We start from the raw sequence: 18183 nt of genomic DNA, 5'->3' as shown, positions 1-18183 counted from the left end.
GGATCCGGGACTGAGGAGAAACAAAAGAAAAACCCTTATGGTTTTGAAACCTGCAACTCATCTTCCCCAATCGAATTGGGGAAGGTGAGTTGCCGTTTTTCTTTTTATTTCTTTGGAAAGGTAATTATGTCCATTCATCTTTTTTTTTTTTGGGGTTCTTCTTAGAAGGGCAATTCCGTCAATTTAAATCTAATTTTTAACCGTGTTAGTCATGAACTGACGGAATGGGCTTATTTGTTATCGTTTACAAACCTCAGGGGGTACGCAGAATTTTCCAAAACTGGGGGTGAAAATATCCTTTTGTCAAACCTCAGGGGTGGTATGTGTAAATTTCCCTTAATCATCTTATCCTTTGTCAACAAATTGAGGATTAAGACAAAGATAATAAGTTCAAGATGATATAAGGGATTAAGGGACAGCGATTAAGTACGAACATGGGGATTGAGTTGAGAAAATCCAACGGTTCGGATCTATATAACACCGTGCTATCGATACCATCTCATCAAAAGCCAAGTAGTGCACAGAAATGTGACAACTCACTCAGCTTAAAATGGAAAAAATCCTGTGTGGGGTCCTGATCCTCTTACACTGACACGTGTCATATTTTTACACCAGAGATCATCTCTGAACCGTCCTGACTTCTACACATAACCTTCCTTCTTCTCTGCACCAGATTCATGATTTCTTCTCTCTTCTTCTGGACGTTTTTTCACTGGTTTTGTTTGTGTGTGCTTCGAACGAACATCTGAAACCGATCTCTCTAAGTTTCTAAGAGACTTTACCCAAAAAAAAGCTTCTAAGAGATGATATCAGGAAGTACGAAGAAAAGAAGAGTGGGAAGCAGCGGTCGCCTCTCCTCATTCGGCGACATTGATTCCTCCAAATCCTCCGACGGAACCCTAACGGGATCCTCTGGTTTCAACGATCCCTCCACCGCCGACGTTATCCTCCGCCTCTACTACGAATCATCTCCGTTTGAAGACGATCCTGAAACCCTCTCCTCATCCGTGAATTCTGTTAATTCTGTCGATCAGGGAGATGTCCAACTCCATCTTCACTCGAATGTCCTTCGCAGATCCAAATACTTTGCAGCGCTTCTTTCCGATCGATGGCAGAGAAAATCTGACTCAGGGGAGGATTCGGAGAACTCCCACAGGGTTTACGATCTCAATCTGAAGGTTTCCTCGACAATTGGATCCTTCAACAACCATTTGACGGTCCTTCAGCTGCTTTACACCAATAATTTCTCAACCATCATCGACAGTGTCTCTACTGCACTTTCAATCCTACCAGTCGCCCTTGAGCTCCTCTTCGAAGATTGTGTAAAAGCTTGTGTTCGGTTCTTGGAGGCTGTGCCGTGGAGTGAAGAGGAAGAAAAGAAGGTTTTAGCTTTTGTTCCCCTCTTAAAGCAGGAGGAATCTCAAGAGCTGCTCGCTAGGGTTTCGCCAACCAACAGCGCTGCCTCGGAGGACATGCTTCATGGTCTGATCGTAGCTGCCATTCATAACCACTCCAACATGGCATTGGTCAAGGCTTTCGTGGCGAAGCTCTTGAGGGATTTTTCGTCCAGGGATTCCGCGAAGCGTGTGTTGGATCAGGCATTTCATCAAAGCTTGAAGATTGTGAAGGAGTCGCTCGAGGAATATTCCAGTCCGGATTTTAGAGGGGATTATAATGACCCAGAAGCAATTCAGCGGGTCAACCTCCACACAGCAATGACCAATGGGAAGCATCTTTATTGGTTGGTGGAGAGAATGATTGAGTTAAGAGTAGCTGATACTGCTGTGAAGGAATGGAGTGATCAGTCATCATTCACTGCGGATTTGCAGAGGGCATTTCGTGATGATGCATGCAGGAATATTGCGCCGGGGCTCCAAGCCGTCATGCTTCGTTGCACTTGCAAACTTGCTAATGCAGTTGCTGCTGGCTCGATTGTGGCTGCTAGGCAGGTACTGTAATTCGATTTCTCTTCCTTATTGGCTGCCTGTAGGTTATGAAATGTTACATTCGTAGTTGGTAACTGAATTTCTAACTTCACATATGAAATTATGAATTCGCTAATATGATTCTTGGGTTTACTATTTGTTTTACTTTGTAAACCTTTATTATTGAGGACTTAGCACGATGGAGAACTTTAGTCATTGCATTCCTAGCAGTTTTTTTTCCCCCAGTTTTTAAGAACAGTATGTTTCTTGTTCTGGATCTTGGATTGCTGATTCGGAGAACATTCATAATAGTTTGACATATAGACATTCTTTCCTAGTTTAATGCACCTTATTTGGAATCTTTTAACCTCACAGCTTTCAATTTCAAGCTTACACCCAAAACCAAGATGGTAAGAGATGATGATAATCAGTGTTAAACTGTTAATGAATAATTGACTTGGCCTTTAAGTGGAACAGAGGGAAGAAGGTTGTATTAAACCTGAAAGAATTCCACCCTCCCATTGGTACATCAATAAGAGAGAAATGCTCTGGTACTCTGCAAGTTTTGATGACTGAGGAGGATCGTAACATTGACACCTACAGTTTGCAGTTGGGTACACCAACTTTCTACGTACCTTGTCTGGTTATTGTAAAATTTTGAATTTTCACCCTTAACACTCTCTATGTTAATTTTGAGTCTACTTTAATGTAAAGCTAGGGTTTGGTTAGGCAACTTAGACCCGAACTCACAGTAGGATCTCCCAATATGATCAACAGTACAATAGTTTTCCAATTCCTAACAATAGAAATAACAGAACACCAGAATTTAGTAGGGATGTAAACAGATTGAATTCGAATCGGACTTGACCATTCCGTATTTGAATTCATTGCCAATTCAAATAACTAAGTTCGGTCTGTTATCTACCGGATATTTATAATCTGTTATGGAATTTGAATTCTATTAAAAATAATTGGATTTCGAATAGTATTTGATTTGATTCACAAAGCGGGAAATGGCTAACGGCATTTAACAGTTTTAAGTTTTAAATCGAAGCACATGCTCACTTTTTCAATCCAAAGAAGTGCCAATCATTATGATTTCCATGACATGACAGGGCAATGAATGATCAAGTAAAATAATCTCCTGCATTCTTGGCATAATAACAATCTTACGGTCTTTACCAAGAAAGGAAAAACAATCCTGCAGTCCAAATGATACCCCCAAATCTGGCCCTCAGCTCCTTTCTTTACCTTCTTCTTTCATACAGTCTAAATGATACCTACAAATCTGGCCTTCGACTCCTTTCTTTACTTTATTCTATTCTAGAGTCCAAATGATACCCTAAAATATAGCCTTCAGATTGGCATGTATCACATACTGTTGAGTATTACTATTTCAAAATGTAATTTATAAAATTAATATTTAATTAATCTTATAACCGGACAAATGGATACTAATATATATTTTGGATATTTTATTACCATCGGATGATAATCAGTTGGAAACTGGGATTATCATATTCGTATCCGATTAGTTGTCGGACGGATTTGGATAGCTATTTTGCAAATACGGATTCCCCTCAACGAATATGAACACGGATTGAATGCGGATTTTTGACTATCCTTTTAAATCTCTAGAATTTAGCAGGTTACAGATTTACAAAGTAAACTCCACAGATGGAAGAGACCTTCCAGTCGAGTGACTCGAGTGAAGGTTATTAGAAATTGATGAACTCCTGAAATTTACAGCCAATTCTGACGGCTGGTTTGAAAGCTATGAGGAGGTCTCAAAATTATAAGGTAGGATCCCAAATTAGCAACTATGGTCTACAGCTAAATACAACCTTTGGATTAGGCTGAAACTGATATCGAAGTAGTGTTCCAGGGAAGGTATTTCTCTGCCAGAATGTGAACTGAAACCAAGAATCTGATCTGAAGTTCTGATGCTTGAAATCTGCTACAATAGACAACCCACTACAGTAGCCGCAGGGTATGTTCCTTCAGTCAGTACTTTGATGAAGCAGCAGTAGAATAGTCTTCCAAGGCCAAGCAGCAACTTCCAGTAACAACAACAGGGCTTTGAATGCCTCTCAGGTGATGGGTGGGTATAACACAAAACAATAAACTAGAAACAAGGAATCGATGGGAAGAAGGGGGTAGATGGTTTGAGTATCTCACTCGCACCTAGGCATCTCACTTCTCACGCCTCAAATAGGACTCTCTGATAGTTGTCAAGGCGTCGCCTAGGTGTCGAGTAGGCGTCCAGGCGCCTTGATCGCCTAGGCGGGTGCCTTGGTCGCCTAATTGATGCCGCCTGGAATTTGAACCCTCTCCACCGTCTAATTGGTAGTGTTCATGCCTCCTGATCTGCTTGCTCATTGAGGCCACTCACACTCTATTCTCAACCGTCAAGATTTGCATTCCAAATTTTGGCTTTAATAGAATTATTTTTGTTGATCTCTGTGCATTTTAGATTCTAGCACTAAAGCAACATACTGGCACATGGTAAGATGCACACACACCCACGCACTAAAAAAAAAAAGAGGTGATCTTCTCTGTTCATTTTAGATTTTACTATTGGGCTGATGTTCTCTGTGCCACAGCGCAGGCTGTGGACACATGGCGTGGGTATGTAGGGGGGCAGAGCAGTCATTTCACCCACCCCCATGTGTCTGGTGCAGCTTGCGCCCCCGGCACAGAGAACAGTTGGCCTTTACTATTTTAGCACCAAAGCAACATGTTGGCATAGTTATCAAGGTGGGAAAGCGACCATGGCGTTTTAGAGGGGCAAAATTCAAGGCAACACCACCATGGCGGCAAGGCACCCGCCATGGCGTCTAAGGCAACCAAGGAGCCTGGACTGTTGCCATGGCGATGCCTTGTTAACTATGCATGTTGGCACATGGCAAGATGCATGAACAGCACCCGACTTTGAATATAATTTGGATGCTGGGGACTTGTTCTGGTGGGGAGAAATGAGTAATGACATTTATCAAGTTGCTGATTTGTCAAATTGATGGCTTTAAACTTGTAACATTTTGCAGGTTAGGATGAAGCTTGTGAAGGATTGGCTACCAGTGCTGATTGTTTGCAAAGACAACAGCATATCTGTGTTGCCCAGTCACAAATCACTGTACCAGGAGCTGGAAGAAACATTCTTAAGAATCATCTCCACGCTTCCTATGTCAGATGCGCAGGAGTTACTCCCACAGTGTCTCAGTTTTACTACTAGAAATGTTGACGACTGCCCGCACTTGGTCTCGGCCTTCAATACTTGGTTCCGTAGAGCAACTCGGCCATCACAGAGTGACATCCTTGATTGAAAGCGATGGGAGAGGCATGTGGCTTGCAACAACAATTTAATTGATGAACAATCTACCAGTGCTTGTGTGAAATTGTGCATATAGGGTTGTATGTTTTTGTAGGACATAGGAGGACCTTCTGGGTCCTATATATGTATAGTTTCCGAGTGTGTATATTCTACTGACCATTCCCCAACTGGACCATCCATTCAAGCTTACAGGCTTGCTTGACCTGCTTGTATGTTGTTCATTGCAGCTGCTTGTATATTCCTCTCGACTGACTCTAGTTTTTGTTGAAAATTTGTCTACACCTTTGCTGCTCCTGATTAATGGATGGTTTGGAACAGATTTCACATCTGACAGTCTTTATATTACTTGTATTGCTATTTATTCCCGAGCAGTAATTGCCATTACTTGGTTGATGGCACATCCTTGGGCCATAAGGTTATCGGTTATTGTCAATGTAGGTGAAATAGGTGTAGTGGCATCTATATCGGTCAGTCACTCTCATGGCATTTAAGGTTATATAGAAGCAGTGGAACCTGATAATAGCATACTAGGTATAAGATTGGTGATCACCGAACTGGAACTCAATTGATAATAATGGCATCTTCCAAAAGTTAATTCTGTAATCTCTGAGCTGCGAACTAAGTACATTGCGTTCAATTGAGCCCCAATATCATATTTGAGATGTTTGCAGCAAGTCTGTTTTTAGGGGCCGATTCAAAACATAATTGAATTGTTAAGAATCCAGACCATAGGGAAAACCATTGAGCAAGAATGGAGATGAAGAAAGAACCAGAAAACAAACTAAATTCAAGAAGAAAAAACACAGATATGAAGATTCTGGCATCATCTACATTTGTTGTTAGGATTGAGAGAAGATTGGCAATCTGCCAAAGATGAAAAGATTGTGCTTTCCTCAGCTCTCACCCATTTAGATGTACAATGATTCTTATGTACAGAAAGACATGAAATAATTTTCATTTCCAGTACTAGTACCTCCCCCACCCCACCTCCTCCAAAAAAAAAAGCGAGAGCTCTTACTAGTCTCCTTCCATGGATGGCTCTGGATCTCACCATCCTTGGACAGGCCATCTCCGGTCTGGGTCAGGCAGCCATGAGGGACGCCAAGTCTGTTTCTTCTTCTTATTCTTCTTCTTCTCCCCCAACTTGATGGAACCTGTGGTGGCAGCTTCTTCTTTGATCTTGTCGTTCCGGCCACCATGTCCAGGCTTGGAGAAGACCCAATTGACACGCACCCAGCCTTGCTTCTTCTTCTTGCTTGGGAGTTCGGGGCTCAATTCATTATCGCCGAATCTCATGGATTGAGAGACCCTCTCATAACTTGCTATTCTATCGCATTCCTCCGAGATGGCTTCAGATAGAAGAATAGAGCTGTTGCATCTGTCCAGCACCATAATCGAATCCACTCCTTTCAGCCTGAAGCTTCCGAGTCTCCCCATCGTTGTTCTTCACAGGCTTTAAAATCCAAAGCGCAAATTCATCGACAGACGGATTGACAAATTGCAAATTGGATTCTTTTTATTTATGAGTTCTTTTCTCTTTTGTTGTTGTATTTGTCTGTTAATCCTTCTCAGGTTTGAGTATTTGACTTTACTTCGGGATTTCGACGTGATCTCCACGGAGCTTTGACGTAAGCAGCACTGGCTGTATTGCAGTATTATTATTTTTTTTCCCTGATAAAGTGCTGAACTGCAGTAGCCGTCAATGGAATTGCAGTTGGAGCCTATGGATCGACTCCCACCCTTCTTCAACCGCGGGTTTGAGTAGGCCTGTAAATGGATTGGATTTGGCTCGGATATGGATCAGATGTAATCGAATTTGGATATTTTCTGATCGAATACGGATATCTCTATACGAGTTCGGATGGATTTGGATGCGGATCGAATTTGGATTTTCGACCATCCGTTTACACCTCTGCCTTGTGTAACCCGAACCTTCCTCCCCCTAGTGGATACAATTCACTCTCAATCTATAGTTTTAGATCATGATTCTCTTCTCATATTCTAGAACATGTTGAATCTTCAAAAACCCTCAAAATCGTTATTTACTTAATTTTTTATAATTAAGTATTTGGATTCGGATTTTTATCGGAGTATTCGAATTTTTTTCGGATATCTCTAATCGAATACGGATGACCCTAAACAGATATGGATGCGGATCGAATTTGAATTTTCGGTTATCCATTTACCGCCCTAGGTTTGAGGGAAGGGGGTGTAGGTTTAGATATATCTGTATTAATTTTATGTAACAAGCCAGACTAGATAGAGTTGAAATTTTATGGATAAGTACACCCTCAATATCATATATCTAGTTTAACTTAAAAATTGATCTCAACACTAAAAAAAAAAAAAAAAAAAAAAAGGTTTTAGGTAAAATAGAATCGACTAAGTGACAAAATAAAGTTTTGAAAATATAATGAAAAAAAATGTGTATCATCTTAGAACATAGTCTATGTTAGCGTCTCTATGTTAGGCTACACTTCCGCAAAGGAAACATTCACCCAAAATATAAAATATAATATATATGAATATGTCAAATACATTAGAGGATGTGTCTGAATGAATTTGAGTATGTAAATTTGGTATATGAGTAATTTAGGAAAAAGATTGCAGTGCCTTGATCTTGCGGTGCCTTGCAGTTTGGGTATAAGAGCTTGACAGGAGGAAGATGTGAAATATAATGAATATGCCAAATACATGAGAGGGTGTGTCTGAATGAATTTGAGTACGAAAATTTGGCATGTGACTAATTTAGGAAAAAGATTGCACTGCCTTGATCTTGCGGTTCCTTACAATTTGGACCTGAGAGCTCAACACGCAGAAGATGCAAAATCCAACAGTGCCAAGCTTGGGAAGAAAGAGAAAAAAATTGGGCAATCAAATTCGCAACGTTTGATGAAGCATCTTCCACGTGTCGAGCTCTCAGGCCCAAACTACAAGGCATTGCAAGATAAAGGAATTGCAGAGGATTTTAATCCACTAATTTAAACCATTTCCTAAATATCCATATGGCCAAAATTGCCACATCATCATTCCACATGGCAAAAATTCATGTTGAACTAAATAAACTATTTTTTTCTTGCTAGACTAGAAATTTATTTTTGTAAGGAAAAAAGAACGTTGACTGGTAACGTTCCCTATGCCCTCTCATATGGAGTAATGAAATGACCATCCCACCCCTTTCTTTGAATGCCCGTGTGCATGCTCCCATTGACCTCCACAATGGCTGCTAGCAAAATCTTTCCCATTTCTTAAATATAATGTATCTTTCATGCTCTAACTATGAATTTGATAGTATATCTCAATCATAAGGACAACATCTTTAAAGTTTTCCCTCAAAATTCAATTGTTTTTCCAAACCATTTTCAGTGTCTTATAATTTGCATTTGTGGAAGACTTACGATTACTTAATAATCATATTTATTGAATTCCGACACAATAATGTGCATGTGGGTAAGTTCCTAGTTCCTACGATAGGAGAGGTGCGTCAGATAAAAAAAAAAAAAAAAAAAAATGAAAAAAAAAAGAAAAAAAAAAAGAAAATGAAGAAGAAGACAGGAGAGGAGGACCCACCTCAAATAATGCAAATTTATCACATTTAAAAATAAATAAAATAAATAGAATTTTATATGGTAACAGCTCCACTATCATACAAAGCTCAAGCGTATCCGGACCTTTTATTCGATCTACTTAGACTTAGCGTTGTGTTTGCTTGTGAGGATAAGACTCAAGACACTAGAAAAGATCGAAGGCGACTCGGGGGGAGATTCTTCAATGCCTAAGTCAGTTTCTTCAACAACAACGATATAAACGGGTAGAGCAATAGTGCAGAGAACTAGCTAGCAGTAAATTAAAATCCATACATGTGTTTATATTACCCGTGTATTTATACCTTGGGAGAGGCAGTAGTGCAAGTCCAGTTAAGGTAGGCGTCCCAAAAATGAAGTTGATTCTTTGTGGGAGATCAAAGTGGAAAGTTGATCTTTGAGAAGAATCCTCATGTGGAAGGTTTCTTTAAATTGTCTGGCTACAAAGCTAGTCTCTTTTTTTTTTAATTTTTTTAAGGGCAAATTTTTTATTGAAGATTTAAGAGGAGGCAAACAAGCCTAGAGATAGATTAAAAGCAACGAAAGCTAAAGCCTAAAAAAGGGACTCAGTCCTAAAAACATAATGACGAGGGCAACAAGCCACTCGCTCACCCAAGAGAAATAATAAAATAAGTCTACAGGGGATTTGTGAGCCGCATCGAAGGGGTCCTTATCCTATTTGATCGTCGAAGGATCATAGCATAAATACTAGGCCGATCAAGAGCCACACGGGCCAAAAGAACCTCCTCCTCTGGAGTAAAGGGAGTCAAAGCTAGTCTCCAGGTTGGAGAATACTTCCAGTAGAAGGATGTTGCAGATAGAAAATCTTAATATAGAAAAGGGAAAATTACATGATTAGCTACTTTTGGGTTTTCATTTACAAAACTGTCCACCCTATGTTTGAGTTAACAAAAATAGACAAAAACAAGTTTAGTTTTACAAAACTAGACAAAAGAGTGACTCTCCTTCCTTCCTCGGCAGTTCCCCTCTGAAAAAATCTCTTTTTTTTTCCTATTACTTGGGGTAGCAGAGAATGGCGGTGGCTAGAACAAGGGTAGGGTTGCAAGGAACGAAGGTTGCCTGAGCGAGAAGGCAATGGCAGGGGTTAAAATGTCTAAAAAAGTAAGTGTGGGAGGGAGAAATACTATTTTGTCCAGTTTTGTAAACCTTAACTTATTTTTGTCTATTTTTGTTAATTCAAACATTAGACAGTTTTGTAAATGAAAACCCAAAAGTATCTAATCATGTAATTTTCCCGATAAAAAATCCGAAAAAAGGGAAAGTCTGGATTTGATGTGGATCCTCTACAAAGAAGAAGAGTTCCGATTTCATGGGAAAACTTACCGTCTCTCGCAATGTAATGATATTTGTGCGTATCAATATGTATTAATTAAGAGTTTCTAAGAACTCTTAAGAACTTCCTGTCATCAATGTTATGGTCGTTTTACCAACAACTGCTTAGCTCAGTTGGTGAGCCGTGGTGCGCTTCATGCCCATGCTCACCAAGAGGTCTCGAGTTCGAGTCTCTTGGCTGGTATTTTATCCCCTCCCTTTCTACCAACTATATATGTAAAAGCTCCTAATTAACCAAAAAAAAATATATAAAAAATGTTATGGTCGTTTTACCTTAAAAAAAATAAAAAATCAATCTATATAGAAAACATAAAATTAACTGAATGATTTAGATGAAATTTTGGTCTATCTAGCGGAGTTTTTGATTTCTTGTTCTCCATGTCACTCATTTATAAAATGGAACCTTTACAAAAAAAATAAAATTATACATTGGAACGTTTTAATTGAAATATGTTTTATTTATTTCACAGAATCAAACTTTGAGTAAGGTTGTAGAGTTGATTACCTTAAGAATTGCGCAATAGTAAGGTTGCGCCATTGGGACCTAATTGTCGTGGGTTTGAGTTGGGAAATAGCTTATTCGCGTTAAGCGTGGATAAAACTGCGTATATTATGATCCTTCCCAGACCGCAGTGGTGGGAGCCTCGTGCATTGGGTACACCTTTTATGAAGATATGCATGGTGCTATCCATGATAGAGACTAGAGAGTGCAACTTGGAGCCACATGTAATTTGATAATTGGTTACCTAAATTTCTTTATTTGTGAACTTCTTCAATTGAGGAAGTGCCTCTTAGAGTCTTGGGATGGTGGTGGTTGCTAGTCGCAGTTGAGCACTAGTCTAAGTTGGGAGGGTCGGGGGGGGGGGGGGGGACGACCTTGCCTTCAGCTGGTGGTTAGACCCTGACCAAAGATAAAAAAAAAAAAAAACTCTTCCATTCAAGCCACATTATCACAAGGAGGGATGATGTATAAATTCAGACTTTTCATTTACTTTCCCCATATGAAACTCCACTATATGATGCACCCATCAGCGATTCTGCCCTCCAAATTTTAAACAAAGTTGTAAGTCCTAGGAGAGGTCGCTTACTCCCCCTCCCCTTTGTCTCCTGCCCTATGGAGACCCCCTACCTTCCAATGGTGGTTAGACTCTTACCCAAAAAAAAAAAAAAAAAAATAGAAAATCTCTTCAGTTCATGCCACATTACCAAAAGGAGGGATGATGTACCAATTCAGACCTTTCATGTACTTAGCCATATGAAACTCCACCCAATAATGCACTCCTCGGTGGCTCTGCCCTCCAAATTTTAATTAAAGCTCTAAATTTCTTAAGTAAAAGATTCTCAAAAAGCCAGATTAGGGATGTCAATTGGTCAGGTTTGTCCGTTTCAATTGGGTCTAATCGGTTCCCATCAATTTAAGGCCATGCACTATTATTATCTTTGTTTGGATAATCCGGCCTTGTGGCCTGGGGCAAGATATGTTTTTTATCTGGTTAGATGATTGGTTACCAGTCCATAATTGGATTCAAGTCAATTGGGTTAATAGAGTTATAGTTGGTTAAACGGACTAAATTGGTTAATTGGACTATAAACTAGCAAATCGGGTTATAAATGATTGTACAATGGTATCGGCCAGGCTCCAATCAATCACCATTACCAACTGGTCCATAATTGACTAGGTTAGACATCGGACCGTTTCTTAACCAATGGAGGACATCGATGCGGGCCAGCATTTGACACCCCTAATCGAGGCTATATCAACACCCTCTCTCGGAAAATTATCTCCTGCAATTCCCTGCCCAGTCCAATTCCCTAGTGCCTGTAATAAGACGGGGTGGATCTCATCCAGGCAGGGGTAGAATGGTCATTGCACCCCCCCTTGTTAGGGGCACTAGGGGAACTGGATCGGACAAGAAATTGCAGGGGATACAGATCCTCTCTCTCCCTCTCTTCCTTATATGAAATGACCACTCTACCTCCTATGATCCTCTCTCTTAAATGGGATATTCAAAGCCCTTTACATGAGGGTCGCATGGAAAGCTGGAAACATTGTTGTGGGTCTTGAAGCCCTAGAGCAATCGTTATAGTTCTAGTGGAGCTTCGTTTTTTTGTTTCCTATGATTGATGGCTGAGGATTTTTATCCACTCTAGTACTGGATGCGCTGCTATGCACATCGTGCGATGCAGCAGCGGACATGTATGCACATTAGGGCCCCACTTTGCACACATGTCCGCTGCTGCGCCATCGTGCAGCAGCGGATAAAAATTCGATGGCTGATGCCCTACAGTGCAATGCATGCATATTCCCATAGTGGAGTGGAGTGTGGGCTGGACAACAAAACAAACATATGCCCATTACTACTTACATAATTCAAGCTCAATTATTAGCTGGAACACTACTCCGCATTATTATGCTCTGAAACCGTGCTTCTTCAATTTTATTCTTTTGCAGGTCGATCGGGTAAGATCAGTTGGGACACTCTTCCACTCATTCTAATGCCGGTCCCACATCTTCTATGGTTTCCCATATTTGATAGAAACTCATCAAACAGTTCTCAAGTACGTTGCGTAGTTAATACAGCAAGAATCTGACCCCAATATCTAGCTGGCCATGCATTATATCATCTTTTGCGTATGTAAGTTGTAGGGCTGCAAATTCAACCGATTTGTCCACCACCATGTGGCTTTCTTGGCTAGAGACGGAGGGAACAAACACTGCTAGGGCCACATCTGCATCTACTAAATGGGGAAGTGTTTTATGTGGGAGAGCGTGGCCCATGCATGTGCATGGCCCCACAAAAATGCGTGTGAAAGCATCAATAGGGATGGTATCTTCGTTTTTCATGGGGCAGGGCAAGGCAGGGCAGGGCGGTCATTATTTCCCTATGTCTAGGCATAGGGTTGTAGACACCACATTCCTCACAGAGTTTCCTTTTCCTTACAAAGATGAAGGATTTTTTTTTTTTGGAAAAATTCTCACTGAGAATGGCGTAGGCTATGCCAACACCCTATCTCCTTCTGACATTCTCTATTGATGAATTGTGTTTCATGCTTCCCATTGGCTGCATTCCCTACTCTGTCATGATTAAAGAACCCTGAATGTAGGGGATCAACACATTATCGACATGAGATGGAATTTCCAATGCTGAGCCAATGGGAGCGGGTGTCACACGATTTGTATACAAAGACCCACATGTCCCGCAAAGATAGAGAGAGATGCATGATATTGGCAACATGGAGATTTATCCCATAAACTATTTGTGTCAAGGGATTGGTTCGATCCAAAACTTGAGATTAGGTGTGTAAGTCGGAAAAAATGATTCACCATAGGAGTAGTTTTTCTTTACCAACACTAGTGATGTGAAGCTATGATTGGATTCCAGGTTTACAATCAACTCCCAACATTTATTGTTCATGATCCAAAGTACAATTCTCCTGTCCAATTAAAGGGTCAAATCCAAAGAGGAGAGAACTGAGGACAAGATCAAAATCTTGTGGATGAAAAGATTCTCCCTCCACCATAGGTGGAGAGAAACCGAATCCATTTTTCATAAAATTAAATGACTCAAAAAGAAGAGGAAGTTTCCAATCTTACTTCCAAGGCTTGTGCATATGTACCACAAATGGTGAAGAACTGTCATTGGGAATTTCATTAAAAAAAAAAACTGTACTTGGGAAGCTAGGAACAGGATTGAGGAAAATGATTTTCTCTCCGCGGATTATTCACCCTAATTAATGTCTCATGAACCTATAAGGTTTTCACACTATTTCAGTAATTACATTACCCCAACCTGCATATATAATCCTCACCATCATCACGAATAGGTTAACCTTTTCGGATTGATGTGTGGTTTGTGTGATTACACTTTCATCATAAAAAAAAAATTGATGGAGTCATCTGCTGAGACATATCATCATTGTCATCGTCATCGTCGTCTTCAGCGTTCCACCTCCTCCACCTCACTGCCAACCCAAGAAAACAGAGGCTCTACTGCGTTACTGGAAACAAGAAAATCAGTGAGCCAGAACAGTAGGAAATCAATATCATACCGAAAGGCCGACGAGAACGACGATCGTGGCACACCGCCTTTCTCCTCCTCCGACGACCTTGGTTTGCTTCTCCTCTCAACCGCACAGTCCCTCCATGCCACGGGCGATGAACCCAACAAAGCCAATCGCTTCGCTCTTAAAGCCACTGAATTCTTCCAACAAAAGCTGGTCGAAGAAAGTGTATCTGCAACTGCTACTACTACTACTACCACCGTTGACCTCTTAACCAGCTTCCTACTCTTGGCCGCAACCCTCTGCAAACTGGGTCAATTCGAGGAAGCCATCCAAGTGCTTCGCAAGTCAGTTTTGTTAGCTTACTCCTCTGATTTAAATCTCAACCCAGAGCTAGCCAAAGCCTCATTCTCTATGTTCATGCTGCTCGGGGACATCAATTTCAAATTGGGTCATTACAATGTTGCCATGGATTCCTTCCGATCGGGTCTCGAAGTCCAAACCCAATCACTGGGAATGTCAAATCCACAGGTCGCCGAAACTTGCAGATATATAGCCAAGTCTTACCTGCAACTAATGCATTTCAAAGAGGCAGAGGAGCTATGTTCCCTAGCCCTCAAGATCCATAGCGACAGCTCCAAATGCAACAGTAATAGCTCCATTTTCGAAGAGGTCAAGGCCAGGAGACTCATGGGTCTAATCCACAACGGCATGGGCGAAAACAGAGCAGCATTGGAACAACTGCTTCTGGCGAGTTCAATCCTCTCATCATCTTTACCAGAAACAGAACAGCTTGAAGTGGCATTCCTTGACGCTAGCATCGGTGAAACGTATGTCTCTTTGGGTAGATACGATGAGGCTCTGTCATCGTTCCACAAAGCGCTTTCGATGCTCAAAGCTTTGTACGGAGAAGCGCACACTGTAGTAGCCTCCATATTCGTAAGCCTTGCAGGTCTTCACCTAAAGAAAGGAATGCTAAAGGACGCCCAACTCCATTGTGAGAAGGCCCTTCTTATCTATGGCAGTATCGATGCTAATGCGTTCAATTCGGCAGAGGATGTCGCCATGGGTTTAACTGCTACAGCAGGTCTGTTCGAGTCCATGGGAGAAATTAAGCATGCCATTTCGCTACTCCACAAGGCTCGTGAGATCATTGAATGCACATTAGAATACCCAAATACGATAGTTGGTGGAATTGAGGCGCAGATTGGCGTGATGCTGCAGATGAGTGGGAATCACCGTGAAGCGTATGTGATGCTGAGAAGTGCCATCTCTAAGTATGGATTGGTTGGTCAGAAGACGAGTGTCGTGGTAGGGATGCTATTGAATCAGATGGGTTTGGCCTGTGTGGGATTGAATTCCATCTGCGAAGCTGCAGAAAAATTCGAGCAATCTAAGGCTGTGCTCGAACAGGTCTGTGGTGCCCATCACTCCAATACTCTCGACGTCTGCATCAACCTTGCTGGGACTTATGATGCCATGGGAAGGTATGTTTAACCTATAGACCAAGTGTTTCCCCTGCAACTATCATTCGTTTCTGTTTCAATATTAATTCGATCTTCTGCGCTTGGCTTTAGAGTTGAGAAGGCGATAGATCTTGTCGATCAAATACTTGAAGAAATGGAGAACAGATTGGGAACGGTCAATCATGAGGTAGAGCATATACGGAAATGGCTCTCCCAAATGCTAAGAGAAACAGGTCGATGCAGAATGAGGAAACCTCATACCTTACATGATCTCCTCATCTTGCAAAAGACAGGTAGGTGATGCTGTGAGATTGAAAGCCTGCAATTCCCGCAAAACTACAGAAGAAATTCAATCAGATTTGGAAAAAGCAAAAAAAAAAAAGAGAACACTACCTGGTCACGTGGCTCCTGAAGGGCAGCTCAGGTTCTCGTATTGCCTGAATCGCAGATATGGAATCCACTCACTCCCTTGGATTCCATCTGTGCAGCTCAGGCCGTACGAGAATGGTTCGAACCTGAGTCGATTCTCAACTCCTGACAGGTCGATTCTCAACTCCTGACATAGAAGCCCAAAAATACCGTAGTACCTCCAGCGAAAGGTACAAATCCTGCTCAAGATGATGCTTACGCAAATAGCAGCATAGGTCTCCATCAATCTATCTGGGGTCGTAGCATTTTTACATACCTTTTTAAGATTTTGTAGTGCACTGAGTTTGGACCTTCACACTCTATTATTGGCTCAACTTGCCCAAGCACTCTCAATCTGAATCTTCTTCTCTTGGCAATGGGTTAGTTATATCTTATTTCCTCAATCTACCGGTTCAGATCACAATTGGCTGAACTTGATCCCAATTATGGCCGATCCACAGTGACCAATTCATGTTGGGTTTCTAGGGTTCAGAATGACTCCGGTTGAATTGAATTGGGCTGAATTGCGCTAGTGTCTAAATTCATTGGTTGACACTCGGGACCGATGTACTGGGCTTGGGCTTCATAATTTATTCAATCCTGTCCAGCCCATAATTAACCAGTTTGTATATTGTTTTTGGGCTGATGTTCTCTGTGCTGCAGCACAGCCTGCACCCAGACACATGGGCCTACCATTTAGGGGGGCAAGGTGATCATTTTACCCACCCCCATGTCTTGGTGCAGTCTGCGCTGCGTCACAGAGAACATTTGGCTATTGTTTTTATTCATTCCATTATAAAAACCAAAATACTATACAAACAGTTCAAAAAAAGGAACCATGACAGATTTGAAATCGTTTTAGTATAAGAGAAAGACTTGATTTCTACAGGATGAATCCTAAGAAAGAAAAAATCCATATTGATATGGTTGGTATCTTTGAGAGAGAGAAAAATGTCCGATACGGCCAACACAGACCATATTGGTATCGGTATCAGTATCGAAACTGGCGATGCCCGACCCGACACCATGAACTAAAACTATGGTCCTAAGGGGGAAATGAGCACTTAACTGGACTCCCAAATTGCTTAAGGATGGCTGACAGGCTGTGCAGTTGATTACATCCTCACCACCTAAATAGCTAGATGCCACTGGGAACATCTTCTATTCTCTCTAGCTACTCTACTCATTAATGAATCACCTCTCTTTAGGGATGTTCAGATTTTGGATATAAGAAAAAGATTCTAAGGTAGAGTGGGGTAAAATGGGGAAAAAAGTAGAAGACCATCCACCTCAAGCCAAGTGTGATTGTTAAAAAAAAATAACAAATACTAGGAGCATAAATTCCTTAAATTTCTTGTCTATGAATTGAAAATCTTGTAGATCTAGTTACAATAGGCGAATTGCAAAGCTTTTTCTATGCTTTTCGTGATTATAGGAAAGAGATGATGGCTAAAATTTGAGATCTAAGGCTATATTTGGTATGATTTCTGTTTCATTCTCGAATTGATTTCATGAAATAGTCAATAAATAGATTTTTGGTCAAAATATTCAAAATGTTTTGGTTGCATTAAAATAAAATATTTCAAGATAAGAAATCCATTTGATATCAATTTTTGAGAATAAATTTTCTACATTTCTTTGGGAGAAGGTGCTAGTGAGCTCATAGGAGAAGAAAAAATGTGGTGTTTTATTTGAATATGAAATTATTGCTTTACCCATCTAATTAACCATGTACTCATTAAAAAACAAGAGCGAATAGATTTAGATTTCAATTTCAAAATTGAAACTACTCCTCAAGTACTTTACAATTCCTATTCCAGTTTGATTTCTTTCCATTTACAAAAATAATGTGCCAAAATCAAATTAAATGATTTCCAAAATAAAAATCAGACCAAATCAGACCTTAGGGTGTCAGAGCTGAACCCAATTTCTTTCTTCAAAGTCAAGGAAAATTGGAATTAGGAACGACCAATTCTAATTGATCAATTGCATCAATTTTGATCCGATTTTTAAAGCTATGATCATTTGACAAAATTAAGTTAGCTAGAGAGCAAGATAATGATCGTTCAGCTTAACCAGTTTAAATCCCACCCTTCGAACAAACAACAACAACA

At 40.7% G+C, this 18183-nt stretch overlaps 2 protein-coding genes across 3 annotated transcripts; both read left to right on the top strand.

Moving 5' to 3' along the window:
* Positions 1-796: 796 nt before the first annotated feature.
* LOC122659897 (BTB/POZ domain-containing protein At3g05675-like) lies at positions 797-5304 on the top strand. Of its 2 annotated transcripts, none has more exons than XM_043855056.1 (2): positions 797-1949; positions 4970-5304. In XM_043855056.1, exons 1-2 carry the CDS (start codon positions 804-806, stop codon positions 5246-5248), a joined length of 1425 nt encoding a protein of 474 aa, XP_043710991.1. In that variant the 5' UTR covers positions 797-803; the 3' UTR covers positions 5249-5304. The 2 variants fall into 2 exon arrangements, with proteins under 2 accessions (XP_043710991.1, XP_043710992.1); XM_043855057.1 differs by having other exon boundaries at positions 797-1945; positions 4970-5114.
* Positions 5305-14081: 8777 nt separating this feature from the next.
* Positions 14082-16015, top strand: LOC122658997 (protein KINESIN LIGHT CHAIN-RELATED 1-like). The gene is made up of 2 exons (XM_043854163.1): positions 14082-15682; positions 15773-16015. Exons 1-2 carry the CDS (start codon positions 14082-14084, stop codon positions 15960-15962), a joined length of 1791 nt encoding a protein of 596 aa, XP_043710098.1. The 3' UTR covers positions 15963-16015.
* Positions 16016-18183: the final 2168 nt, after the last annotated feature.

The sequence above is a fragment of the Telopea speciosissima genome, chromosome 4 (genome assembly GCF_018873765.1).
Source record: "Telopea speciosissima isolate NSW1024214 ecotype Mountain lineage chromosome 4, Tspe_v1, whole genome shotgun sequence".
NCBI classification, from domain to species: Eukaryota; Viridiplantae; Streptophyta; class Magnoliopsida; order Proteales; family Proteaceae; genus Telopea; species Telopea speciosissima.
This window is presented reverse-complemented; position numbering and strand designations above follow the sequence as displayed.